Here is a 21,343-nt window from a genome sequence, read left to right as displayed (position 1 = left end):
CACAGATTCAATCTTGAATATGATTATATTGATGCTATAGCGGAGGTGTAAAAATATTTGTTTTGTCATCCTAATCAGTTTTTCAAAGGCGGGACGCAAAAAGAGAAGCCCAAACAACCGTAGAAGCATCCCTCAGCTTTTGGAGAAGGAATCTGTAGAAATGGAGCAAACTGAGGTCCTTCCTTACAACGGATTCGCTGATGCCATCGTAACCAGAGAAGACGGGCTCCCCGCTACCATCTTCGATATCCTTCCCACCAAGACCTCAGCAGCAGCTCCTGCTTTCGATCCTGAATCATTCAATGTTGATGCTGTTATCGACCAAAATGAGAGCGTTGTCAGTTCTGGTAAGGTTGAGTGGAGAGATGTTTACGCTCGAGGATTTACTCCTTGCGGAAGGTACAACATACTAGAGATTACAAACACAATCGGATTGATTTTTTCTATTAAAATTTTTTGTTCTAGGACCGATGGAAGACGACCCAGGATTCTTGAAATTGTGACTGGAAACACTACAGTCACATCCTTCGCCACAGTGCTTACTACATCAATAGTACCTACCACTGTCACATTCAGTGTCACCCTCACAGTAAGCTTTTTTCTCATTAAAATAAGATTTTTTAATCTTAAAACTTTTATAATATTTTTTTATTTTTGTCAGTGTACAACGGCTGGATTTACTTTTGGAGTGCCCGCCTGTTAATAGATCTACAGTACAGTACTAGACATGTACACCTGCAGTACACTACTAGATATGTACACAGTAAAGAAGAATCTCAAAATATTCAAGTATCAACATATATTGTATCAATGGTTATATGTTTAATAAATATAGATTTCGGGAGAAAAGTAAATTTAGGAAAGTTAATTTCGTTAATGATATTTTCTGTTTGTTAAAGCTACCGTTCGTTAACAATTTCAATATTATTAACATTGTTAACGTCAGATATATTTTTTTAATCATTAATAGTGCCACCCGTTAATGATTATATTATGCAAAAATTGCTGGAAAGATTTGAAGACAAGATTCTAAAACATCAAAATCAGAAGACGACCTTTAAAACATCAAAATATAAAAAGATGTCTTTTATTTTCTAAAAGTTGAATGTCATTTTTAGCAGAAAACGAACAAAAGTCGCGCTGTTTCGTTAACGGAGCTTTGCCCAGCTCTAATTAAAAATAGAAGGAATTAGATTTAAATTCTTTCCTACATTAAATTATATTTTTAAACCTTCAAATAATTTCAAAGAACGTATTAAAGCCATGTAACAGCCATCTTCATCACAATTTTGCAAAGAACCGACTTTAAATGGACTGCAAGTGTAATGTTAAGTGACCCTCCATGATAGCAATATCCAATTTATCCTTGAAACCTTAATCTCATCAAAAATCTGGAAGATAATGTCGTCTTTCTGACTCGAAAAGTTTTGATTTATGTTTGTGATATTCTCCATTTTTCTCCAACAGCAAGATATGCGTAAGCCGCTTTCGCAAGGAACCTGCACAAATGAAAATAATCATTTTTATAAACTGCATTTCTAACAATACTTGATCAGAAAAAGCATTTAAAGTTACCTAGCTTTGTGAATCAGGTCAATGGACATGTTTGCAGGAAGGATCACTTGTAATTACGTTTACAGTCCCGTTAAAGTTTCACCAGAATAGCTCTCAACAATTAATGGCGTCGAAAAGAAAGGCTTCCAAAATATTAAAACTAAACATCTAAAACATTACAACTGAATCAGAGGCGTAGTCAGGGGGGCTATGGGAGCTAACCCCCCCCCCCTCTCTTAGAACAGTGAAATTTATGAACTTCAGGGGGTTGTCAGGCCCCAACGGATGTTTAGGCGAATCTATGTAAAGAAGTCACAGGAAAAATGTTTCTGGATAAAAAATCGAGAATTAAAACTTTGATAAAAGTCCCAATTTTCTGAAGTCCTAGGACAAAATTTCACTGGAAATAAAGTCCTGAGTTTTGTATTTCTAGGACTTTTTTATTAAAATAATATGGGGGCTGCCAATAAAGTTTTAGGAAATAAGATCACAGGAATTATAGTTCTAAAAAATCCTTTGTCTTGGGAAAATGAGGTCAAGTCTTAGACATTTTTATAAAACGGACTTTTCTTCTATGGATCTGCATATTGAACATAGTCAGGGGTGTTTTTAATATCAAGCCCCTTGTTTCCATGGTTGTAAACATCTTTTGTTTCCATTCCACTGTAAAAGGACTTTTTTCCGGAGACCTTTTTTTTATAAAAATAAAGTCTCGAAATGGTAGGACTTTATTTTCAGAAACTTTTCATTTCAAGAACTTTTTTCCACAAGACTTTTTTAGTGCCAAAATTTAGGACTTTATTTCCGAAAACTTTTTTCAAAGAACTTTTTTGACGGTTACCGCCGAGGCCCCCCCTGAAAAACAAAATTGAGCCCCTTCCCCTGACTACGCCCCTGAACTGAATGGTTGATAACTAACTCCTGATTTTAATATGAAATATATTTATTGAAGAAATTATTTGACTTGTATAATTATCATAATTAACAAAACTTACGGAAAATACATATAATATTATTACATGTGTACGAGTACAATGAAATGTTTGATATATCTATATAACAAAACTTTGACACTAATATCTAACAGATAAGCTTATGTTGTACACAATAGCCTGGATAACATTTGTAGGAGAAATGTAATGAATGTGCAGTTTTCGTGAGCATTTCATCTATTTCATTTTTTATCCGAGCTAGTTAAACATTGTTAAAGGGATTGTAAGCGTAGCTTCAAGTGACCCTCCATGCGAAGATGTCAATGCCCGATCCAAAACGATTACTTTAAAGCTTTGTCCAATCAAGTATGAGTTAGATATCAATGTTTATGATTTTGAAAACAGATTTTTTCACATTTTGGCTTCTCAACAAAAGAGACTCGTGCATTTAAACTGCATGATAACATTTAGGAATTATTAGAAATGCGCACTTTTAAACCTAGAACCACAACACTTGAAATTACGATACAATACCTTTAACCCAAACATTCTCTTCATTATCTACTTATCTACTTATGGTCGTTAGATATTACGAATAAAATGTTAATGATTTTTCTTACAGTGTTCACATCATTTTCTACCAAGAACAATTTGAACAAATAATTAATATATGACCCAAGCCAAAATATCAAAATTTGGCACGTAGCGAATTGATAAAAAAGCACCTGAAATTCAAATGTAAAAAATAAACGTCCCTTTCGCGCCGAGGGAGAAATATTTGTTAATTTCCATTTTTGGCTTTTTATTGATAACCCAATACTTGGAATTCCTGGAACCTGTTGGTGATTAAAAATTATTTTTTGCTTTCAAAAATTCTGAAATTGTGCTATTAGCAGGAGAAAAAATACTATTTTGAATTATAATCATCTAATTCAGGGTTGTTTTATTGCATTTCTGCTTCTTAATTTCAAGAATCTCTCGGCTTCCTAATGTAAAGCCAATAATGGACTCTAGGTGCTGGAGTCTATACAGATGTATACTGTTGGGTGAGCAGAATAAAAGATATCAACATTATATTGAGCTAGAGAATATAAAACAAAACAATTATACATACAATAATACAATTTCTCTTCGACATGAGTGTGTCCTTTTGAGCGAACACACTGAAGTCTGTAGGCTTTCTAGCTTACTTCTAATTTTTAATAATTCATATAATCAGAACTTTTGAGAACTTGAGAAATACTGCATGAAAAGTCCTATCATGTACATTTGTGTATAGCTGTAAAATTAGACAAGTCTTATCAACAAAGCCATTTTTATGATTAAACATTTATAAAAATGATGTAGGCAGATTTATACAGAGTGTCCCAACTTGGAGTAATGTAAAGACGACTTGAACATTTTGCTTTTTGATGAATTACAAACGTGAAAAGAAAAACGGTTGTTAAAATCGTCCAAACTTTCTTTTTTTTACGTAGGATATAACTATAAGCGGAGATGGAGGAATATTTTTAAAAATCATGAAAGATAAGAAAAAACTTGTTGTATGTTAGGACACCCTGTATTGTTGAACATTAGATTGATTGATGGATAAATAAGTTGAGTTTAAGGGATGTATTTAACCTTGTAAGCTGAAATAAACTCATAAGGATCTAGATTACAGATAAAGGGACTGTACATGTGTTTTCTCTAAATATAAACAATATGATTTTTACAACTATAGATTATTTTTTGTCCTTATGCAGGATTTTTCATAAAACTCATTCTTTCTCGGGGTTTTTAAAGGTCTTTCCAGCTAGTGACAGCAAAACCTGCTAATCTTGCGATTTTCTAGTTTTTTCTTCAAACTATTAAACCATAAACCTAATTTGAAAATTTAATAAATGTCGTCGTATTTTGAGCAATGAGCATGAGCGTGTACAGACTCTTTATCTGGGCAAAGGTTGATTATTTATCCCTTAAACACCAACAATTTATCCTCCTGCAGTCATACGGAGTCCATGCTTGTGGAGTTGGCAAATCGTTCCCCTGAACAAAAACAAACGTTAATTTTACAATATTTGCAAAGTTTTTAAACGTTCATTTTTATATTTGTTCACCCATATTTTCCCTAACCTAAAAAACCGCATAACAAAATTTTTAATGAAATGCCTTTTCATTTGTAAACAAAAAATACGCTGCACTTAAAAATCTAAATTGACCGCTACATGGTTTCTTTCTCTTAACAAAAGGAGAACACCAACTATCCAACTTTTGTTAACCATTCAATACAATATGTGCAGTCGGTTAACAAAAGCAAGATGTAACTAAAACGGCCATCAGTAAAACTTGCTATCTATAGTTTCAGAAGACAACACATTTCAAGCGCTAATTAACAATCAAACAATTCTACATCTTAAATTAGCTAAGCAAGTTATTCTGAGTACTGAGCTGAAAACAATTATTCTAAATTATTAAACAGACATGGAAACCATGAACATGCATCGGGGCTGGTCTGTGACTGCCTAAAGACTATCTTAGAATGGTTGGGACTGCCCGGGACGGTCTAGGACTGCTTAGGACTGCTAAAGACTATATAGGACTGCCAAATTCTGTCCAGGACTGATTGACTGCGTGGGACTCCCAGGGACTGCCTAGGACTACATAATTTAAGCAGGGGTTCATATAATTCCATTTCTTGCAGTAAACATTCTGCAGTATGGAATTTTTTTCTAAAATTTGACATCATACTTCCAATTGTTCACAAAAACAACATCGTTAATTTCTGGCCCTAACATCAATCAATCAAGATGGAATTATAAGGCCCCTAAATTTAAGGCCTTAAAATTTTAAACCAATAAGCTGCATGCTATTGAATAAATAAACGCAGTTAAGTATTCTGACTAGTTAGACAATAAAAAGCCAAAATTATGTCGTCCTGTTTATTTTGTTTTTTTTTATTAAGTTTATAAATCACATGCTTGAAATAAAATAAGCAGTGACATGTTTTCTAACCTATTTCCAATACTTTAATAAACGTATTTTTGTTTTAATAATTTTTCCCATTCAAAAACTTTTTTTCCCCCAAAAAATTCGCATTTTTTTTTCCGTGAAATTTTCGCATTTCTTATTTCGCAAAAAAATCGCATTTTTTCGCGAAACAGATTAAAGCAAAATTTCCCGAAAAAAACAAAAATTTTGCATTTTTCGCCAGCAAACGAAAAGCTTAAAATGCGAAATTTTAGCGAAATGATTTACTATTCGCTGGAAACCCTATACATAAGCGTACAAAACAAAAATGCCAGCTTCATAAATTTTCCAAGATAGAAAAGAAATTACAAGAGCAATTGAATAATATATCGCTCAGCCTGGCAGACAGTTGAAAATTAATATATACATTTTTACATGTACCCAGTACAAACGTACAAAAGATGTGCGAAGGGAGGAAGGCCACCCACAACTGTTCACAACAACGATCCCCCAGAGGGCTTCCAATCCACATCGATCCACTTTCTTCCGAAGGGCTTAACTTTCAAACAGTTTTGGGCCGGAACCCTCAAACTAAGCGTCTTGCCACAAATATATTTTGTGACGTCCTTCATTTGCGGGTCGAAGGCAAAAAGAGTGCGGGTTGCCTTCCTCCCCTCCATGAACCACAACATTGCTAAATCCAAGATGAATGTAGCGGATGAAGTATACTTGAATTAAAGCAAAACAGGGGTTTCCAAGATCTGCTGCAACTTTTGTATCTTACCTTCAGGTTGGCAACGTGATTTTTGAAAGAAAAAAATATTTCAACAAAATATAGCTTTGGATGGAAAAAAATCTGAAAAGACCTCTTCTAAAATTAAAAAATATTTAGAGCCACCATTTTGTACAATTCAAAATCAGGGTAATGATAACAAAACTTGAACTTTTCACTTACTTCTATGCGTTTTTGCGCTGAGTTTAAACAATGATGCAGCAGACCGATACAACCAAGCAATAAATATTAATTTAACTTTAACTCTACTTTTAATCTATTTAACTCGCCTATTTCTCTATATTGGCTCATTTATCACAGAGAAAATTGATCTGAAGCATAATTTTTATTAAAAAACAGAATTTTAATTTGAAAAATGAATATTACGCGACTGCGCGTGCTTACCAATAGATTCGCAAGTGTGGAAATGTGCATGTGGGGGAAGCATGGGATGCTCACGATGAATATATTTCTTCTTCCTATGATAAAAATATAACTGTCCACTAGCCTCTAATTCCAATCGTCAAACCGCTTTATGTATGATACAAAGTGGTTATTGCTAACCAAGCTATTGCAAGCTCTCACGCTAAAATCGAAAAAAAAACTTTTAAAAATACATTTAACATGGTCTTATGGCGTAGTGTGAATTGAAAAATGTTGCAAGATTTTAGAACTTTCCTGAAACAATTTTTGGTTAAACATTTTTAAAGAGGTTTCAGCGATAAAAGACGTTCTTAGGTACTCAATTAACATTTTTATTTATCGGGACTCAATTTTTGGTTACTAGAGTTGTTTACGAGTACAGTTGAACAATCTAGATGTTGTTCATATGTGCACAATTCCAAATTTAGATTAAATTTTAAAAGGATGTCAACATTTTTGAAAAAAGAAAAAATTCATTTTTATGTAATTTTTCTTCATAATGTTTTTAATTTCACCTGTATCTTCTACAGTATACAATGAGTCCAATAGCAACAAATGACGCTATCCCCATACCCAGGGCTATCAACATAAACTCGTTCACTTCAGTTTCTTTTAAACCTGAAAATTATTTGATTACTGCCACAAAATCTAATTTTCCCAACGTGAAGGTTACACCATCATAAAAATAAACAGATAAAAAATATGATAAAATTAGAGTTTGAAGCAAGTGATATTTATTAGAGATATTTAATCTAAAGTCGTATTCTAAGAATTGTAAATGAGAGTTTAAAAATGGCCGAACACCACAACATTAGATCAAACAGATTTGTAGTCTTTACTCTTTATTAATAAGATTTTTCCGAAGAATAATGTTTTCACTCCGAAGGATGACAACAAAATGTCTCAATTGTTTTCTCCATATTTTTAAAGATAATTTGAAGAGTAATTTAGGTATTATTAAGCCAATGAATTTAAAGCAGAATTTGGGCTAGAATAGTAATCCTTTATTTTGTTATTATATTTACTAATTTCCTCAAATATCTAATATTTTTGCGTGAAAAAAAAGTATATTAAAATTGTAAGTTGTCAAAAAGGGATTCACTCTCACAATAAGTTAGGAAATTAAATATATTCTTAAATCCATTTTAGTTTTGAAGAAAAAGTAATGAATAATGAACAAAAAACTACAAAAAAATAATATTGTAATATTCATTTTTATTAAAAAAATAAGATAAAAATGCTCTTACAATCCTCCTCATCCGAGTTGTCTTCTGCCCCACAGTTCTTAACATGGTTGCACTGCAGACTCCTAGACAATTTGGACAACTGTAAAAACAAACAAAATAATATTTCATTGCTTCCAAGAAATATCGTTTTAAATAACTTATTTTATTTAGTTTAAACCGATCCGCTATGGATTTTGTGATTTGTGATTAGTATCTTTAAAAATTCCAAAAATCAGCTAAAACAATATGTTTAATGTTAAACGGGGTCTGTCCTAGAAAACGACTTTTGGACCCCCCCGCCCCCCCCCCCCCCCCCCCCTCCTATCAATTTTGTACATAACCACTTTTTCAATTAAATTAGTATTTATTTAGGGTTAGGTTAGGTTAAGACACTTTCTGGGGAGAGCGCTGCGGCTAGGATAGGCTAGGAGGCCGAGCGATGCGGCCACATGTCTTACGTTTAAGATCCATTTACAAAATTGATAGGAGGGGTGCCCAGGGGGGGGGGCGGGGGGTCCAAAAATCGCTCTCTGTGAAATTACCCTTAAACGCTTGATCTTGCACGTCCAACTAAAGTAATTTGAAAATAAGATTAAAATGTTTTGAATACAAATATTATGTTTAGAATTTCTACTATGTAGCCGGATTACTTTGTTCTTCTCATACTTATGCGTATAATCAAAACTAAAGGAGCTACGAAGTGACAAAGTCACACCAGTAGTGTCTCATAAATTTGAGCCTCTACTTGTGTCTAGTTTACATTGCTTGACATCCAATGAGAATCAATGTTGCTGAGTTGACGTTTTCTAAGCTTTAAATGCGGTCTTCCATGCCAAAAAAAGACTGCAGTGCAGATCAATGATTGCAGAAACGATTTAAAAATCTGCACTACCCAGTTTTCTGGGACACCCTCTACCTTGCGATGCAGTATCCAGATGTACGACACAGGAATTCGTTAGGCCCAGTACAACTGATGGATTCCTGAAAACATTTTTAAATATCAATTTGTGTTTCCTATGAAAAAATCTTGAACTGCTGTTTTATCTTTATATCTTTATCGTACGTAAAATAAATATTTCATTTTCAATTAAAAAAATTCGAGGATTTTGAGTAACGAGAAGCGTTTAATCTCCCCGCGAAAAGAGAGTTTTAAACGTTTTAAAACGATTAAGATTAATTCCTTTTATCTAAAAGTTCCCAGCTCTAAAGTCTGAACTTTCTATAAAGAATAGTCTTTTAACGTCACTAGTTCTTCAAATAGCAAACTTAAAATTCGAATTTTCAAGAAGAAAATGATGGATTTCTCATGAATCCTTGATCAGACAAAACTTTGAATGCTACACGTCACTTTAAATGTATTTTATAAACTTTTACAATGCAATTAATGTTTACCTTAACTTCTGTATAAATAGCCTTGAACCCCATTGCTCCCACTGCTTTCCGAGCCAGATAAAACCTGAAGAAAAAAACAAAATATATAACTTTTTGATTTTTTATACAAAAAATTTGTCAAGATATATTGCAACATTTGTCAAGATTTAGTGTTATATTTGTATCTATTTGTCAAGATTTAGTGTAATATTTGTATCTATTTGTCAAGATTTGCTGTAATATTTGTATCTATCTGTCAAGATTTGGTGTTATATTTGTATCTATTTGTCAAGATTAAGTGTAAGATTTGTATAAATTTGTCAAGATTGAGTGTAATATTTGTAAAAATTTGTCAAGATTTAGTTTAATATTTGTATCTATTTGTCAAGATTCAATGTAATATTTGTATCTATTTGTCAAGATTGAGTCTAATATTTGTATCTATTTGTCAAGATTCACTGTAATATTTGTATCTATTTGGCAAGATTCAGTGTAATATTTGTATCTATTTGTCAAGATTCAATGTAATATTTGTATAAAAATATGTATGTACAAAGCAGTATAAGACTTTCATGATTCAGATTAATGTTAATTTTCTTGGTAGTATATCTCAGTTAAAATGATTATAAGAATTATTGTTTTAACATCTTCCCCCCCCCTTTCAATAGTCTGTTGATCTCTATAAAATAGTAAAAACTAAAATATTTGTTAAAAATCTGAAATCATTCTTACTGAAATATCAAAGAATTATATTAGAATCCTAATAAATATTTACTTACGAAAGTCTCATGACATGACCATCAGATATAATCTCCTTGTATTGGTCCAAAGTGTCACCACACAACTCTACACCAAACAAACAAAAAGTTAAGAGAGTAAAGAATGAAAGAAATTGGCTTCACAAAAATATGAGCTGTGTTCAACATTTATAGTTTAGTTGTCACAAACTCTGATTTTTCTAATTCCAATGTCTTTGCAGATTGCAACGCAATGTCGTAGACTTTATATGTTTCAAACTATATATTCTGGTGATCAAATAATCTAAGGTTTACATGATCGGTTTACACTAAAAGAATTCGAAAAATTTTAGTTTTTGGCAACGACTCAATTCTTTTGTTTTTAATTACTTTTTGCATATAGGTGAGCCCCGTCCGAACGTTTTTACATTATTCATTAATGTAATAATATTTTTAAAATGAAAAAAATATAATAAAAAATCCTATCAACAATCTCTTTGCATTTAATTTATGTTATCAATTTGTTAATTAACCGTGAATGAATTTATATTTTTTCATCAAATATTTATTCAATTTCAAACCCTCATACTATTCTACACATTGTATTTTTAGTTGAATCTATGAATGGTAAAGACTGACCCGGCCATGATTTTTTCTTCAATTTTTCGTTTTTTTATTTTTTTGTTTCCTATTGGAGTTCGAGCAACATCCTTCCACGGCCAAACTCTCAGTGCTGCAGCCGGACATCCACGCTCTAACGTACATTAATTTAAAAATAGAAATTAGAATTAATGAATAAAAAGGACTGTCATTTCAAGTGATCTTCTATCTGAAGAGAGGGATATGTCCTATGCACGACGATACTGTTAAAACTCAAATAGATTATAGTACAATAGCTAGCTGACAAGACAACAGAGAAATGGACAAACTATACACGACGTCACAAGTGTCAAATATAACAAGGAAAACGACATTTTTGCCCACTAGTTGACATATTTTCCAAGATCAAATATTCAACTGTAAAAAAAGAAAATAAAAACACAAAATTGTACTCATTTCCCTGTAAGATAAGCCAGAGTTAAGACAGTTACAGAGATCGATTATCAGCTAAAATATGCGATATTTTCCACAGCATGTATTCAGGGTCGATATTTAAGGATCCTTTGGATACAAAACACAAAATCTTCAAAAAATCGACTGAATTCATAAATGCTATGTACATGTTTAAAATTGGAGTATTTCTTTAAAAGTTGTAATACAACCACTTAATGGGTATTATATTCAACAAGAGGCCGTAAGATGGCACTCTGAAAACCTATCGTAAAAACGTAGCATGTCTTGCCGGGTCAACTTAGGCCTACGTAGCCCATCCTGTGAAAGGAGATAAGCAGTCTGTGTAGTCTGTGGCTAAAACCTTTTTCTAATCAGTAATATGGAAGATATAGAGTCGTTTCAAGTGTGTTTAGTTTTGACAATATCCTCCATTGTCTTTGTAACAAAAACCACAAGTTACTTTTACAGAGAACCCACAGTTGAAAAAAATCTTTTGTAAGGTGAAAAAGAATCTATTTGGGTATCTTATTCATTCTTATCATATGAAGCATTCAAGAGTAGTGTGAGGAGGAGGGAGGGGGTGCAAGGCCGCCATGAGCCCCGCAAAATGGTCTGCAAGCCTCCGCGCGTTTACGCAAATAAGTATTTTAAATGACCTGGCCCTACCCCTAAACGTTAGAATAGATATTATAGAAGACATTATATCATTTTTCAAAGAAAATATTTAATCTTTAAATAGTTATGCAGTGTTATCTTGAATATCCAAGAAACATTGCATAACTATTAAAATAATAAATAGTCAGGTAATTATAAATACTCATCTGCGAATCCAGAGGCTTGGAAACCATTTAGCGGGGCTCATGGCACCTATTAGGAGTCAGATATGTAACTCTCAAAAGAAGGGTCACTTGAAATGACGTATACGGTCTACAGTCCCTTTAAATTAGTATATTTTACCTCCTGGGTTCCCTTCAACCTCAAAGTTGCTGAAATATAGAAGGATCCTGTATCCAGGTTTAGCGTATACAAACCAATGGCACACTTTGTTCCCAGAGTCTAAATATTAACGTTGCTTAATTTTAAAAATTAAAATTAGTTCTTCGTTCCTTGAAATTGTTTTCTAGTTCTCTATAAATATTTCCCTTGTCTTGTGGTTTGTCACGTGACACAAGGTTTTCAGTTTTCGCGTTAAAAAAAAGAAAACTTTCAAAATTTTCTGAAGGAATTGAGTCTCCATGAATTCTGTTAGATCAAATAATCCAAGTTTGAAAAATCAAAGGTTTACACCATCAGGTTGCAAAGATATAAGGATGAAAAAATTTGAATTGTGGCAAAGACTCAATTCCTTTGCCAATTTTAAAACCAGAGCGTTTAGCAAGAAATCAATTAAACAAAAGCTGTTAGAATTTGACTACCAAGCAATTTCAAGTGACGTTTTAAATAAGTTTCAATATGTTTTACACAGTAAATAATTGTATTATGTCTAAAACTTGAAAAATCACTAGGTTCTAATGTTTAAAATATAAATACATGCAGTTTATGTGGAAGTAAATTCATAATATGTAAAATAAATTTACTTCACTCCTCATTTTTGACAATTCTTAACCCTATTAAGGCTAGGGGGGTGAATCTATGTATAGCCTGGGGGGGCGTTTGGCGCCCCCCCCTAGAAAAAGGCCTTAGAGAATAGGTAGAGGGTTGAAATGCATGTTCATAACCCAATTTGTCGTAGCCAGCTCAAAGAAATAAAAATTATACCGATAACTTTAAAAGTTTGGGCGCTAGGGAGGATGGAAAAATGCCTAAAAAGGGTAAAAAAATGAAAAAAAATATTTTTTTTTGTTTCAAATAAATATCAAAGTGTGACGCATGTTTCTTTATGCATTTTTCAAGGGCTTTTCAAAAATATAGTGTTTAGATCTGTAGCTTTAGTCACAAAAAAGTTTTGGGCTATTTTAGATTTTTTTTTCACAGACAGGACTTTTTTTCCGCCCTGTACCCTACCCTTACCCTATAGATTTTAAAAAATATATTTTTCAACAAAAAATCCATTAAATTATTATTCATTAAAAGTCACAAAATTTCACGGTGATAGTGTCAAAAAAGAGAGTGCAAAGACAAAAAAAATACAAATGCCCCCCCCCCGCCAGCCTGTTTAGGGTTAAAGAAAAAAAAACAAGAATTTGTTTTTAAAAACTTCTTTGTTTTTGTAAAGAACAAAAAGCTAATGACAAATGATACATCATTGGAAAGCTCTTAGCTCTACTTTTCGAATCTGAAAAAAAATTTGCAATTTACAAAATGCAATCAAGAAAAACTAAAAATGTGCAAATTTCTTTTGACGGATTGTACGCAAATAATTTGCAAAACTTGTGCAATCCGTTTTCTTATGCATAGAATTCCGAAAAGTTAAAAAAATATCAAAATCTGACAACTGAAAGTGGGTCAAAACAAAGAATTAGTTTGTTACAGGAAAAATTGGTCACTCAAGTAGTGTGCCTATAAGGACTCAGGCAGTTAGTATAAAAGCTCGGTTTAAACCTAAGGGGAGGGCTCATGGGTATTTAGGAACAATTTCAACAGTCTCAGACCAATACTTTTTGAGTTCTGAAAAAAACTACAGATGGGGTCAAGCTGACCCCCCCCCCCCCCAAGCAGGAATAGGGTTAAAGGAGGGGTCAAAGTTTTACAAACGAGGATTGAAAATCAATTTCGATTCAAGCTGATTGTATCCAATTGCGAGATTTACCAACTTTTAAATGTAAAAGTCAGAATCCGTTAAAAAGCAATTATTGTTATTTTCCAACAATTAACAAAAATCGACTTTCTTTAACTATTCTAGTGATAATTTTTAAATTACAAGAATGTATCCAAATTATTTAAAATACTACCAACTACACAGTGACATCCAAAAAAAGGAAAATAATCGTTGTCTCAATCTTTCTTTTTATATTTCTCTGAAAACTACCAAGTACGTAAAAAACGACAGTTATTTCACTATTTAGTGGTAATCACTGTACAAGAGTTTGTAACCCCCATGAAACAATTTAAAACATTTTATCGTTATGCATTTAAGAAATAAAAAATATTATCAATATTCTAGTTATTTAGCAAAAAATCTAATTTAAAAATAAACAAAAACTTGAAAAATGTATAATCATGCACCCTCAGAACTAACAACATTATGATACAATTTAAAGGAACTATAGACGTAATTTCATGTGACCTTTCATTTTAGAGTCTCCGATTGATGGTGGCGCCCTTTAATTCTAAAATCTGTGTCTGATCAAGGATGACTGATAAATCTTTATTTTTCTCCCGGACAAATGAACGACTTAGAGAATGAACAGTTTACGATCTTTAATCGAGTTTTATCTATATAAAAATTGAGAAATTACGTGTATAGTCCCTTTCTGCAAAATACATTACTGCCTGCACAATCTCTGATGTTTACCTCGATCTGATAAAAAGTGTTTTCGTCATTTAAAAAACTAGGAAAATAATAAACAGAACAGGATAGTTTTCAAGGTTCTGGAGTTTCCCAAGAAGAATGTTCATGGCTTGATCAATTCTTTATAAAAAGGTACATTTAAAAAAAATCTTTAGTTTACTTTTTTCATCGTTTTATCTTATTACCATTTAATGAATTAAGCTACGTTCCAGAGAAAGAATTGAAAACTAAAACAATTATTTATCATTTTAATTTATTCTTAATGGTTCTACAAAACCATTTCAAACTAATTGCTTTTATTGAGAAAACATGTTTTATATTGTACCTTTTGATATTTTCAATTAATCATTTTCATGATGTAATTCAAATAATTATCCTTTACCCCTCAAACCATCAACATTCATTTGGTTTTTGTTGTAGTGAGTGTGTGCAAAATTTGAACCAGGGAATAGGATGAACTTCAACTATTTTACGTTTAGTATAGAGCATTTCAACTCTAATCTAAGTAAGATAAAAATCACATTTTCCTTTCGGCGAAACTGTTGAGTGAAAACTTCGGAAAGCCATTAAAATTCATAGAAGGAAATGGAAAAGAGTGTAACGATCAATCCAAACTTAAAATATGTTTCATCCTATTCCTCGTGCACAAATAATTGAACAGAGTGTTTAAAGGAATTATTAACCTATTTAGGAATGAACAAAAATCTCAATTTTTGAAGAAAAAAATAACAAAACTTAGCCAAATTTCCAAAAATAATACGTTTTCAGGACAAAAAAGGACATCGTTGACCAGTAAAACTGGCTTACAAGTTACATTTGAGTTCCTGATTCAAATATTAAAAAAAAAAAATCCAAAAAAGTGAACAATTCCTTTAATGAGAATAAAGGAAATGAGTCTTTGCCACAAACTATGATTTTCTAATTCGTATATATCTTTGCAACCCTCTGTCGTAAACCTTAGATATTTCAAACTATGAATTCGGATATATCAAGTAATCTAAGTTTGAAAAAATCACATGCTCACAACATTAGGTTGCAAAGATATAGGGATTGGAAAGTTTAAGTTTGTGACAAAGACTCATTTCCTTTAAGGAAAATATTGTCGAAAACACTACCTTTGCTTGAGGTTGTATACTTCTCCGGGAAGTTTGGTGATTTTATAATACCATTCTCAGCATCAGTTATATTCCCGCCGCAGTCACCGAAGGGGCTTTGCGCTTGTATGTACATATACCTACAGGTGCGGTTAAGTACATAAATGGTGAAAAAAACAATTGTACAATGTGCACAGCATAAAAAGTGATTTTACATATTACAACGAACTAATAAATTAAAATATTTTGAAAATTGTCAAATATTTTTTCTGCGGAGCAAGGAACTTTAATCTTTTATAAAATTGATCGCTCGAGGCAATACTTTCAGACCAAAAGATATGGGAGAAATGTAGTTAATCCTCAGTGACAACTTTTTAAGTATTTGAGTTTTTGTCGAAAAATCAAATATTCTAATCTCTTTTTCTGTTAAACCTAATTAAGGGTGATAACCTTTGATATCTTAAACTTGGATTATTTTATCCAAAAGAGTTTTTTGAAATATCAAATGCCTACGACATATCAGGTTGCAAAGATATAGGGATTAGAAAATAATAATTGTGGCAAAAACGTATTAGTTCCTTAGTTTATATTGTCTAGTTTAGTTGGTTTCGTATGTTTAAGATTTAATCGCCCGAAATAATAACTCTTTATTATTTGAAAACTTTCAGGTCCACGGGGACAACTTTTAATTTTGAAAAATAAATGCTTGGTCCATCTATCTTAGTGCCCTCTGTGCAGTGTGCAGGGTAGGACTATAAACAAATTGATTTAATTCGTAGTGTATTCAACAAGGTACGGACAACCAAGGAGATATTGAATAGAAGGAGGGGGCGATAGGGTTTCCGTACACTTTGCTGTGACGTTTTTGGACTGCTGAAGAACTAGATTTTGCGTAACAACAATAATAAAGATTGTAAACAATAACACAAATGATAAACAGACATCTGGCGCATCTCTGGCGTTAGATGAAGATTCACTGTATACTGACTCATGTTTGTTTACATTAGATCGGCTGCCTTTGTTATTGTTGTTACGCAAAAACTAGTTCTTCAGCAGTCCAAAAACGTCACAGAAAAGTGTACGGAAACACTATATTATTGTCAACTAAAAGAAGATAAGTTGTGCTAACGTGGTTTCTCTACAAAAGTGACCTGCCCATTTCTACTTCAGGAAAACATATAGAAATTGACCCCTTTAACCCTAGTAAAACGTCATTATCTTCCACATTATTGAATCGGGCATAGTCATTTTTGAATGAACGTTTACTTGAAATTACGCTTACAGTCCTCTTAAGAAGTGTTATTAGGTTACCTGCCCTTGAACCCCGAGTATACAGCATCATGATCAGTGTGAAGGAATAGTTCTAATCCAACAGTACCCCGGGGGGATACCACAGGACCAGGAGAACTTGTAGAACAATATCTAAACACAAACTAAAATAAGAAAAATGAAGAAATTTTTTTAATAATATCTATCCACATTTATAGAATCGGTTTCAGCACAATGGTTTACTTTTAAAAATCGACTTATGTTTGGAAAACTAATTTTAGTCAGTAAATTAAAAATGCATATTAAAAAATACAACTTTAAGATGTCCCTGATCGCAGTAATAGTTGATTATTTCTGTTTTGATATAATTTACAATAAGTTATGATAGCATAAGGAAAAAAAATTGTTTTTCCCAGTTATTTAAAAATGTTTAATAAGGTTTTCAAATAACATAAATTACATTATTGAACTGACTCGACATTCGACAATTATCCTAAAATCAAATTTAATAAAAAATGTAAAAAAAACCATTACGGCTAATTCGACGTCTTTTATAAAGTTAGAATAATTCTGCAATCTCATTGGTTAAAACAAATCTAGTCAGATTTCCTGACCTCCTATTGGTTTAAATCGAACCACATTTAACCATTTGAGTTTCCCATAAACATGCTGACCTGCCCAATAGCTGGCGTTCAGCTTTGTTAATCAGAGTAAAGATCTCCACATAATCCTCCAAACATTGATCCCGCCTGAAATAGTTTCATTATTATTTTTCACATGCATACCATTAAATGGAGTGTTTGCGAAAAATGAAAGGGGGTCTTGGCTAACGTCGATACATCATGGTAGCGTCCATACAAATTCAGAAATATTCGACTTGGATCATAAAAAAAAAAATTTAATTCCAAACCTATAATCATCGATTATTTTTCGACGCATTTATATATAGTTGAAATTTCATAATATATTTTATTTGTTTAATTTCACGGGCAACGCCGGGCACTTCAGTTTGGATCAACTTAAAATAATTACCCATAAGCTTTCCAGTTTCCAAGGGAAGCATTTGCAACACTTATATTTTCTAATTTATCTGCTCGAACTCGGAAATGATCGAACACAAGCATGACCTAAACAGTAAACATATAAACAAAAAGTTTCATCGAGAGATAAATCTCATTGAGAATATACATTCATTTCTTGATATGCTATATATAAACAGTAAACATATAAACAACAAGTTTGAGAGATAAATCTCATTGAGAATATACATTTATTTCTTGATATGCTATATATAAGTGGTTCGTCGTAAGAACTATAATCCATTATCTCTGTTTAAATTATAAATATATATAATTTTTTTAAAGTATAAAATATATAAGTTTTTGATAGAAGTAACTGAGTTTTTGCTAGAAACTTAAATTTCAAATCCCTATATCTTTATGACCTGGTCATGTCAATAAACTTAGATTATTTTTCCTAACAGAATTCATAATTTGAAATAACAGAGGTCTGAAGGCATTGGGTTGCAAAGATATAGTGTTATACAATTTGAGTTTGTGGCAAAAACTCAGTTCCTCGATAGTAAACTTTTTTTACTTCATAGCATAATTCCTTTTTTCACATCGTTGTATGATTTATGCGATATTTATCGTATTTTTGATTCAATTATTTCGTTTTTTTTAGGACTCGTGTTTTCGTTTAATCAAGGAGAATTGAATAGAAGGAGGGGGAGATTGGGTTTCCGTACACTTTGCTGTGACGTTTTTGGACTGCTGAAGAACTAGTTTTTGCGTAACAAAAATAACAAGGGCAGCCGATCTAATGTAAACAAACATGAGTTAGTATACAGTGAATCTTCATCTAACGCAACAAATATATAGACCAGAGCCCGAAATTTGAAAGAGTATCGTTGGACAAAACTACCGGGTTTCCTTTTTGAGGTCTTAACATTTGTGTAGATTTTATTTATTTAAGAGATTCAACAAAAATTGAGAATATAAACAAACTGAATAAAATAATATTTTATAACAAAAATATTGATATTCACAAAACTGCCTCATTCCATTTGTGAAACCCGGGGTTTAAAACTGGTTTTCAGAACGATACCCTGTCTTAAGTTTTGGGCTCAGGAACGCCCAACTCAGATATACGCAAACTGTGTACTGTACACTGTGGGAGGAATGTAAACAAATCCAGTGCCCCCACAGCAGTTGAAGAGAAAGGATTAAACACTGATAAGCAGAGTGTTGTTACAGTCAAAAACAAAAGAAACTAGTTAATATATTAAGTTAGTGCGGATACAAATTATTTATTTAAATATGATTTTTGGGTTTCAGATCAATATGGAAAATTTATTCATGCTCAGTGAGATTTGTTCAGTTATAAAGGAGAAGCAAGGTAAAAAGATTCCCACTTATCCTTGTTTCCGAGGTTTAACTTTCTTTTAAAATTTAAAACCTTTCCTATCAATGTTTACATCCTTCCTCCCAAGGTTTAAATCCTTCCTCCAAAGGTTTACATCCTTCCTCCTAAGGTTTAACCCCTTCCTGCTGATGTTTGTATCCTTCCTCCCAAGTTTTCATCCTTCCTCCCAAGGTTTAAACCCTTCCTGGCGATGTTTGTATCCTTCCTCCCAAGTTTTACATCCTTCCTTCCAAGGCTTACATTATTCTTCCCAACGTTTGAATCTTTCATTTTAAGATTTTAATCCTTCCTCCCAACATTTGAATCTTCCTTCTAACGTTAGTATCCTTCCTCCCAATGTTTAAATGATAAATTTTTTCTAAAAATGCCTATTTTCATTTATCTGTTTTCAGGAACCTATGAGTGCAGACAATTCAGCACAAATAAAGTCCTCTAAACAGGCACTTATATATGTATGTGGATTTATTGCCAAAAAACTAAGCACAAAAGTTTCCGACCTTGTCAGAGGCAGTGAGGATAAAACAAACTAGGATTGGATAGACTTAAAATCAAGAGAATCCCTGGTTTATCCATCCAAAGATCTTTTGGATTATAGAGGTCGAGATCCAATCGAAAAAAAACAATTTTAGCTATTGCTGCAATAAGCAATCGATGGCCTCGGGAAGTTATTAAACTTTTTGTAAATGTTAAATTTTTCAGTAGACTATCGCCCCCTCCTCCTTCTATTCAATTCTCCTTGCGTCTAATAAAGTTTATCAGAAGAATATTTCCTGTTTTCTTAGCTTACTAATGTTGGTTACCATACCTGCTGATTTGGTGTGGATTCGAACATGTAAGTGCAGTTGATATCATTGGGATAATTTTGTGGATGTCTGCAAAAACAAGTTTGTAGTTGAAGAGAATATGTTTCTAATTTATCTATGAATTACACATTTATATATTTCTAAAAACTGGAAGAAATTGGAAACCTTAAAGAGACTGTAATCGTAATTATAAGTGAGCCTCCATGTAATTAGGGCACTGCCCGATTTACAACGGTACCTTAAAACCTTTAAACACACAAATATCTCTACTCTGTAATTGCCCTCTGTGCATGGAGGGTCACTTGAAATTACTTTAAGTTTAACACTAGCTAAAGTAAATATAAATTTAGATAGACCTTATTCAACTGAAAACCTTCAGTTGATAATTGATTAATTGAAATGTTTAAAAATAATGTTTTTTAAGAATGATTCTAGTTTTATAGATTTGGTTTTGCAACCAGGAAAGTTTACCTAGGAGAATTGAATCTCCCCTCTAGCTTGTTATTACTGTCGTACTTAAACATACAACTTCCATCAGGCGCTGGAGTTCCAGGTACCTGGTACTCTAAACAGAATATTAGTGTACGCTAAACAGAACATTAATTTACTCTAAACAGTACATTAATGTACTCTAAATTGTACAGTAATGTACTCTAAACCAGATTAATGTACTCTAAACAGAACTTTAATGTATTCTAAACAGAACCTTAATGTACTCTAAACAGAACTTTAATGTACTCTAAACAGAACATTAATTTACTCTAAACAGAACATTAATGTACTCTAAACAGAACATTAATGTACTCTAAACAGAATAAACAGAACATCAATGTACTCTAAACAGAACATTAATGTACTCTAAACAGAACTTTAATGTTCTCTAAACAGAACATTAATGTACTCTAAACAGAACATCAATCTCTAAACAGAACATTAATGTACTCTAAACAGAACATTAACTTACTCTAAACAGAACATTAATGTACTTTAAACAGTACATAATGTACTCTAAACAGAAAATCAATATACTCCAAACCGTAGATTAATGTACTCTTAACAGTAGGTTAATGTACTCTAAACAGTACATCTCTGCATATGTACTCTGAACATCATTCAAAAAGTACATGTGCTTAGAAATGAAATTGTACTAGCTATTTAAATAGTAAATGTAGATATCAACTGAAAAAGAGAAATTTTAACCCTGGAAAAAGATCAAAGAAGTTCCTCAGGTTAAATTTTGTTACTTCATCCCATCTTTATAATGCAACACAACTAATATCATTCA

General features: G+C 32.3%; 2 protein-coding genes and 1 long non-coding RNA gene across 5 annotated transcripts in view; 2 read left to right on the top strand and 1 right to left on the bottom strand.

Annotated features, from left to right (window-relative positions):
- Positions 1–63: 63 nt before the first annotated feature.
- Positions 64–854, top strand: LOC111700981 (uncharacterized). Its single transcript, XM_023472079.1, has 3 exons — positions 64–399; positions 466–589; positions 662–854. The coding sequence occupies exons 1-3, from the start codon at positions 161–163 to the stop codon at positions 701–703; spliced, it is 405 nt and encodes a 134-aa protein (XP_023327847.1). The 5' UTR covers positions 64–160; the 3' UTR covers positions 704–854.
- A 2,688-nt stretch (positions 855–3,542) lies between these two features.
- Positions 3,543–21,343, bottom strand: part of LOC111700984 (dorsal-ventral patterning tolloid-like protein 1) — a 29,636-nt gene continuing 11,835 nt past the window's right edge. The window contains exons 16-32 of one of the 3 annotated variants that reach the window (XM_023472085.1): positions 20,530–20,623; positions 20,061–20,127; positions 17,864–17,958; positions 17,506–17,580; positions 16,874–16,984; positions 15,584–15,702; positions 14,472–14,477; positions 11,975–12,073; positions 10,653–10,718; positions 10,007–10,073; positions 9,249–9,312; positions 8,773–8,837; positions 7,878–7,939; positions 7,146–7,248; positions 6,613–6,686; positions 6,498–6,539; positions 3,543–4,514 (exon numbers count right to left, since the gene is read on the bottom strand). In XM_023472085.1, coding sequence (XP_023327853.1) covers positions 6,523–6,539; positions 6,613–6,686; positions 7,146–7,248; positions 7,878–7,939; positions 8,773–8,837; positions 9,249–9,312; positions 10,007–10,073; positions 10,653–10,718; positions 11,975–12,073; positions 14,472–14,477; positions 15,584–15,702; positions 16,874–16,984; positions 17,506–17,580; positions 17,864–17,958; positions 20,061–20,127; positions 20,530–20,623 — 1,184 coding nt within the window. In that variant the 3' untranslated portion in view covers positions 3,543–4,514; positions 6,498–6,522. The remainder of the gene's footprint in view (positions 4,515–6,497; positions 6,540–6,612; positions 6,687–7,145; positions 7,249–7,877; positions 7,940–8,772; positions 8,838–9,248; positions 9,313–10,006; positions 10,074–10,652; positions 10,719–11,974; positions 12,074–14,471; positions 14,478–15,583; positions 15,703–16,873; positions 16,985–17,505; positions 17,581–17,863; positions 17,959–20,060; positions 20,128–20,529; positions 20,624–21,343) is intronic. The other 2 variants (XM_023472082.1, XM_023472084.1) reach the window with 2 other exon arrangements.
- Positions 19,000–20,021, top strand: LOC111700985 (uncharacterized). The gene is made up of 2 exons (XR_002765115.1): positions 19,000–19,228; positions 19,648–20,021. It is a non-coding gene; the product is annotated as an uncharacterized LOC111700985 (long non-coding RNA).

This window comes from Eurytemora carolleeae, unplaced genomic scaffold (genome assembly GCF_000591075.1).
Source record: "Eurytemora carolleeae unplaced genomic scaffold, Eaff_2.0 scaffold386, whole genome shotgun sequence".
NCBI lineage: Eukaryota > Metazoa > Arthropoda > Copepoda > Calanoida > Temoridae > Eurytemora > Eurytemora carolleeae.
Note: the sequence above shows the minus strand (reverse complement) of the source record. Positions and strands in the feature narration are given on the sequence as shown.